Below are 7,408 nucleotides of genomic sequence, written 5' to 3' on the forward strand. Positions count from 1 at the left end.
GCCCTGACGCCCCTTCCGCCGGCGACGGAAGCGCCGGGCCCGGGGGAGGAGCGGGCGCGGGCGGCGGGGCCGGCGGAGGCGGCAGGATGAGCGAGCCCGAGCTGCTGCTGGACTCCAACATCCGGCTGTGGGTGGTGCTGCCCATCGTCTTCATCACCTTCTTCGTGGGCATGATCCGCCACTACGTGTCCATCCTGCTGCAGAGCGACAAGAGGCTCACGCAGGAGCAGGTGTCCGACAGGTCCGCGGCGGGCAGGGCCGCGGCGGCCCCGGGCTGGCGCCCTGATCGCCGGCTCCCCTGCTTACTTCATCTTGGGGTTTTGTTTTTCTTTCCAGCCAAGTCCTGTTAAGGAGCCGAGTCCTTAGGGAAAACGGGAAGTACATCCCGAAGCAGGTATGGACGAGAGCTGCGCGGAGCGGCCGGCGCGGTGCCCTGGTCAGGGGCYGGTGGTTGCGGGGTGCAGCCGGGCCGCCTCCTGCCTGGCCCGTGGCCGTGTCCCGTGTCCATGTCCCGTGTCCCGTGCAGAAGGGCAGCGGGGGCTCGGAGCAGCGCGCGGGGCCCGTGGAGCCGCATCTCCTTCCCTGCGCTCCCGCTGAGCTTCCCACTGCCGCCCCACAGCCACTAAGGAGCCGCCTCCGGCCCTTTGGTGCCCGCCCGGGAGCACCTGGGGCAGCGGTGACAGCAGCAYGGCACGAGGAACCGGCATAGGGAGGTCGTGAAGCCTGGCCTGGGATGTTTGCTAAAGTGCAGTGCTCACAGTGGCTCAGTTGCTACCGAACGTGGCTGTATGTGTATACAGTAAACAGCCCCGCATGTGGGTACTGGGGCTGAGACAACACGATCTTGGCACAAAGCACCACAAGGCCTTCAAGGAGCATGGGTTGTTCTGAGAGGGAATTTTAGGTGAACCAGAGAGCAAAGAGCTGTGATTTGGGGTTCACAACAACCTCAAAGGTGGAGTAAGGAGCTCGAGAACTCCAGGATGGAGTTCTCCAACTCCAGAATGGCCAGGGATGTACCCCTACAACAAAGAGGAACGTGTCGTAAAGCAGTTTGTAAAACGTCTGCATATCTAAAGAGGAATTACCSTCATTTAATTTCTCTTTGGTGTTAGAATTCACTCTTTTTGTTTTCAGTCTTTCCTGACACGGAAATACTACTTCAATAACCCCGAGGATGGATTCTTTAAGAAAACRAAGAGGAAGGTGGTTCCGCCTTCTCCCATGACAGGTGTGTTAAAGTAGCATGGACTTTCCGGTAGAAAGCAGGTAGTTTTCTGCCCAGGTAGAGAGATTAATTGATGTAGTGAAGAGCTGGGTGAGCGTGAGGTGGAGCTGGGCGCTGAGGTGGCCAGAGAGGGCTGCAGGATCTCTCCTTTCAGCAGGATGTGGGACCTCTCTCTTTTGGTGCAGCATCCACCACGTTACTCACTGCTGTTTCCCTTTTGCAAGGCATTTTATGAATGGTGGGGGAAAAAAAGAACAATTAGATAAGAGGTAGTTAGTGGAGTAGGACTGTTAATGTCTTGTGCAGTCTCTTAATTAAAGGAGCTGTCTTTGGCAAAGTCAAAAGAAGGCTTTTAACTTGTTCCCCTTTAATTTACCACATTATGGTAAAACTTTGCATTGCAGATCCCACCATGTTGACGGATATGATGAAAGGGAATGTAACCAATGTTCTGCCCATGATCCTCATTGGAGGATGGATCAACATGACGTTTTCAGGGTTTGTCACTAGTAAGTGTCTGCAATACCAGGGCTCGTGGATGCCACAAGGTGTCTGAAAATGCTCTCTGTGGTCAAGCTGCAGCAGAAATTTGCTCCTCTACATGAAAAGCAATAAATTGGAAAGAGCATGAAATTAGTTTATGGCAGTGTTGCAGTTCACTGCAKTAAGTGCAGCCATCTGTTTACCCCGTAGCAGTGGAGTGAAAATTATTTTCCAAGTACCAGGCTTGATCACAAAGAAAATAYGTAGTGTATTTGGGAACCATTGTTGTGACCAAAGAGATATTTAAATTTATTTAAACTGCCCAGGCTTTATGCTGATGTAATGGTTTTTCTTCTGAATATGTCCTGGGAATTGGTTTTATTATATAGGAACAATTTCCTCAAGTTCACATTTCTTCTTGCTGTTTGTGCAGAATGCATCCCCTGAACAAAAGATATTCCCCTCCATAGCGGTTTCAGAAAGTCAAAATATCTACTGACCCTGCGGTCACTGAGTGCCACTTTGCAAAAATGATCTTTTTTTCCTCTTAATTCTGCAGCAAAGGTCCCATTTCCTCTGACGCTGCGTTTTAAACCGATGTTGCAGCAGGGCATTGAGCTGCTCACTTTAGATGCCTCTTGGTAAGTGTGTGTTCTTAGCAAGCGAACGTCAAGCGTTCTTTTGGAAAAGTTTGGAAGTGCTCGTGATCCTCGAAGGGGTACGAGCTGCTTCTGAACTCAGAACTGAAATGAAAGASATTTGTTCTGATTTCATCAGGGTAAGCTCTGCTTCCTGGTACTTCCTGAACGTGTTTGGACTTAGAAGCATTTACACTCTCATCCTGGGTCAAGATAATGGTAAGACAACATTGTGTCTGTCAAAAAGCTGGTTTCTGGATTCCCAAACAAAAAACCTTGTGAAAATCTCTCTTAATTCTCTTAAGATTACCCTCTGCTGGTCAGGTTTGACATCCACTGCAGTAATTACATTTTGCACCAGCCATGGGCTAACTGCTAGAAAGCTGCCATGGCGATTTACCTTTTTTTTTTTTTTTTTTTTTTTTTTTTGTCAATGCCGTGAGCAGAAGTTTTGCTGTCAAGGTCACTTATGTTTCTAGCAAGGATCAGTTTTAAGCAGAACTGCAAAGATTTCTTAGTGCTAGACAGAATTTCAGAGCAGAGTGGATATTGGTCATAGAGAGTGTAGAAGAATATATTTTCTTCCATCTACTTGCGTATTTCATATAAATTGAGCTGAGAGGGTGGGAAAAAGCTGTCTCATGAGAATTCGTGCTGGCAGATTAATGCTGCACCTGTGGGTTCCCCACAGTTTTCCAGTCAAGAGGTGTAAACCAGAAATGTGGCAATGTGCTCTAAGAAATGTTTCAACGGGACAAAAATAAGTGAATCTCTAATTTCTCTTTTGTAGCTGCAGATCAGTCTAGGGTGATGCAGGAACAAATGACGGGGGCAGCAATGGCCATGCCAGCAGATACTAACAAAGCGTTTAAGGTACAGTATTCCCACTCTCACTCCTGTTGCCTGTGAGCTTACAGGATTGTGTTTTATCTGTCTGTCTATCTATCTATCTGCCTATCCATCTATCTTCCTCTCTTTTCCCTTGTCAAACAAGGGAGTTGCCTTGAATACCAAAAATCAGAGTTGGCATCTGATGAGGGACATACAAGTTGCCCTGTGTCTGGCAGAGCTCTGGTCACCAACACAAACCTGGTGCACTTAGTAATTCCTAATACAAAATTTGACTTCCTGTGCCATGTTCTGCACTGGCAAAGAGAGGCTCCTTTTCCTTCCCTTGAGATCTACTTTCAGAGCAAAAGCTGACTCCCCAAAAGCTGTGGTAATAGTGCAGGTGAACACAAGGCCAGCAGGCATATGACAGCACTTGAGTAAGAAAATGAATCAAGAGATTGAACTCAACTGAAAAACTGTTTTCTCTTGTAAATACTGTGGTCAGAGATGACTCATTTTGATAAAGATACCCACTTCTGTGACTACAGAATACTCAAATATCCTCTGTCGCTGGCAGGGCCAAATCACGAACACAGCATTCAAACATACTTGAGTCAATGATCAAAATTACATCTGACATAATGGATCTCAGCTGGTACGTAAGTGTGTAAAGGTTCTTCCCAAGTTACATAAACTTGTAAGCAGGTGAAGGGTCACAGTTAGCAAAGGCATCAACAAAAGAGACTCTCCAAGAAGATCWGAGGTGGTTCCTACATGAAGGACGGAAAACTTCTTCAAGGGTCGCTCCTTTTGGATGAGCTGGCTCTGTGTGTCAGCCTACTTGGCAGAAGAAAGCAGGTACAGAGGAAAATGTGAACTGAACTAGTGTAAGCACAAGGAGTAGGATCGTTCTGAAAGACTGTGGAGGGTGTGGGTGTGACTTAGAGGCCTGGAGCTCAGGAGCGTACTGTATCCATAAAAGTTTTCATAAGCAATCGTCATAGACATCTGCTTAGGATAGGGTCTGGTTGTCTCTCACAGTCTTGTGTGCCTGGGGGACGGCTCTGATTTTGTGGTTTTTGGGTCCTGYAGCAGGCATTGGCTGCACACAGCCTGCAGATTCCTGTATTCAGAAATTCCCTCGTAGGAAACATCGCCCATCCAGATACTCAGCAGATGGAGAGAGCAGCTGTGTGGTGCAGACCTGGTTAAGCAGTGACTGTTGCAACTCTGCCCCAATGCTTCYTTTGATGAGCATCACATGAAATGAGTTTGCAGCTTGTGTGTGGTTTATTCCAGGATATTCCTAGTGAGCTACACTGAAGGGAGTAGGAGATGATACTTGTGCTCATGCTTGGTAGAAAATGAGCTGTCACATCTCATTCACGTGCTTCAGATGAAATTCTGTTATTCTTAGGTGTTGGGCTTCTGCAAACACTTGGCTTAATGAAGAAACAAACTCTGCAACGCTGGGGAGCTACTCTAGGAAACCAGCTGGTCACAAATCCAACAGTCTATAGGGGCACCTCACATCTGCCTTGCAAAATTTTCAGCCTTTAACTGCTTTTTCTGTCAAACAATTAACTAACCACAAAACATTTGGCCTGCTGGAATGGAGGTGCTTGAAGGAGTTTCTAGAGACAGCTGTGTCAGAAGAAATAGATTGTTCCAGAAGGTGAAAGAGGGCTTTTCAAAAAGCATATATATAATATTTTCTAGTGTCTATAAGATACTTYTATTAACTTATACACAGCTAAGCATATTGATTGCAGAGAGCTGATAGGACTGCCATTTTTTTACTGTTTTCTTTGTTATCTTTCAGGTGAGCACTGCTTTGCATAGTTCATGTCTAAAGCATACAGCAAGCGGGGAGAGCTGTTTTAATCCCATGTTGCTTTTTTTCCTCTATCTTGTGTTTATTTTCAATGTAGACGGAGTGGGAAGCTTTAGAGCTGACTGATCATCAGTGGGCCTTGGAAGATGTAGAAGAAGAGCTCATGGCAAAAGACCTCCACTTTGAAGGCATGTTTAAGGAAGAATTACAGACCTCCATCTTCTAAATTTGAGAGTACTCTTCTTGTAAAAAGCATTTGATGAAAAGAGAGCTGTTACTTAAACGTGCAAAATGTATTTTAGCAAGGCTGAGAATAAAACACCAACTTCAGAACCTGTCTGGCAGCGATCTGAGTCGCAGGATAGAATATGCTGTATTTGAGCCAAAGGGTGTTGGTTTGGTTTTCTTGCTATAGAAGAGTTCCATCTCTCTCTGTGGGAAATGTATGTTCGAACAAAGACAGGGAGGAATTACTAATTCAAGTACAGAAGTGGCAAAGTGCTAACTAATTTATTAACTAATTAATTTATTAACTAATTAAGTTGAGCTAAGGAACAGAAAGTCTCATGAAGCTGAAGAATCAAGTAGTGGCCRAGTGTCTGGCTTTACCTTCACAAGCAGCCAGGCAGCCATCCAGCCCTTGTTTGTGARCATTTAAGACATCATCATGTTGGCGATTCGGTTTACCTGAGAGGTGTGGACCGCATCCTCAGAAGCGGCCTGAGGACCGAGTTTCTTGTATTGGTTGTCCTTCCTGGTTATACTCTCTACATGTTGCTGCAGTAAAGTGAGGGTGAGGATTTTTATTAGGATGACAAAACCAAGGAGAAGTATGTGTATTCTAGGGGGAGAGGGAAGGTGAGCAACCTGTTCCATGACTAGAACCTGCCCCACAACATGCTAGAAGTGACAGGAGACACCTGACCCAAGTTATCAGATGTGCTGTATGAAATCTGGTGAGCTCGTTTACTAATTGCACTGGCAGGTGGGTGAATATAGCAGGCAAACATCAAGCTAGCCTCTGAGAAAACACAGACCTAGACCTTAAGTTTAGATTCAAAGCGTGTGCTCTGCTTGTWTTAAACACTATTTTTGAGGTCATTCAGCCAGAAGTTACAATTGCAGAGGGCCTTATTGCACAAATGCAGCAGAGGGAGCACGTGAGCAGTTAGGACCTCTCCTCCGTTAATACTTTAACCTAATGTCTTTGGCCTTGATGTAGCTGCACATTCTTGATGGGTGTCCAGCAGTAGTTTCGGGGAGCTGACCTGGTCCCTCTGATTTGCCTGGCCCAGCCAATGTCCCCATCAAAACCAGGAGTTCCGAAGCGCTCCCCAGAAAAACTTKGTTAGCAAAAAGCGCAGATTGAGAACAGGGAGGAGCTGAGGGAATTCAGCCAGATGTTGCAAGTGAAGGGAGTTTTGATTAATCCTGTTCTGCTACCTGAAACGCACAGGGGTTTCCTTCAGCAGCAAAGGCTAGAGAGCCATCTCAGGGATATTTGAGCCAGGCCAACCGCTCACACAGGTCCGCAGCAGCTCAGTGCGAAGCCAGCCATGTTCCTGTCCTCCTTGCTCAGCCCAGGGCTGCTCTTTGGAGACAGCAAAGATGTTGTGGAAGACAGGCACCAAGCCTGTGAGCCAGGGCCACCTCAAGCAACAGATTTCCACTCTCACAACAACACTGTGCCTCACTGCCTTATTACTACTACTACTATTATTATGCATTTCGGTCATTTTTAATCCATCCATTTTTAATCCAATCCATTTCTTGAAAATGGAAGAGGGCCACTCGTTCCCCATGCTTGGCAGCAATTCTCTGAGCCACAACCACCCCCAGATACCCCAGTTTGGATCCTTATTCCCAGGGAGAGGTGCTAGCCCCRCTCCAGGCACAGAGGCTGGCAGCACTGTGCGCACACAGGGACGTCACTCTGTCTGCATCACAGGCATCAGAGATGGTACATAAAGGGGCTGGCACCAGGCTGCGTCTGTCAGCCCAGGGCTCCTAGTGTGAGCAGAGCTGGTGTTGGGGGGTCCCTGCACCCCTGCTCAGTAGCCTCCAAAGCAGCTTTAGGGGGAACTCAGCAGGAAAGGGGCATTGCCATGTTGGCACCACAGGCCATTCACAATGTCATGGGGCTGCTGTGAACCCCCAAACTCCCCGAGACCGCATGGAGGCTGGTGGCATCTGTGTCGCTGACAGCCCCTGCACCAGCTCCAGCTTTTCTCTTTCAGAATGCACAGGCAAAGCATTTACCTCTAAGCGTCACAGCAGGCAGCGTGGGGCCTCGAGGGCCATTGCCCTTCTCTGCCCCAGCAGACGAGGGACCGTGGCTCCTAGTCCCAGGACATCCATGCGGACACGTGGCAGTCGCCATCCTCGAAGATCGCA

The 7,408-nt window shown here is 47.6% G+C and overlaps 1 protein-coding gene across 1 annotated transcript; it reads left to right on the top strand.

Moving 5' to 3' along the window:
- The first annotated feature begins 58 nt into the window (after positions 1-58).
- On the top strand, positions 59-5,347 carry EMC3 (ER membrane protein complex subunit 3). The gene is made up of 8 exons (XM_026046455.1): positions 59-241; positions 337-394; positions 1,138-1,231; positions 1,633-1,737; positions 2,271-2,352; positions 2,489-2,568; positions 3,140-3,222; positions 5,112-5,347. The coding sequence occupies exons 1-8, from the start codon at positions 87-89 to the stop codon at positions 5,238-5,240; spliced, it is 786 nt and encodes a 261-aa protein (XP_025902240.1). The 5' UTR covers positions 59-86; the 3' UTR covers positions 5,241-5,347.
- The last annotated feature ends 2,061 nt before the right edge of the window (positions 5,348-7,408 follow it).

The sequence above is a fragment of the Nothoprocta perdicaria genome, unplaced genomic scaffold (genome assembly GCF_003342845.1).
Source record: "Nothoprocta perdicaria isolate Ctin4 unplaced genomic scaffold, notPer1 scaffold_443, whole genome shotgun sequence".
Classification (NCBI taxonomy): Eukaryota; Metazoa; Chordata; class Aves; order Tinamiformes; family Tinamidae; genus Nothoprocta; species Nothoprocta perdicaria.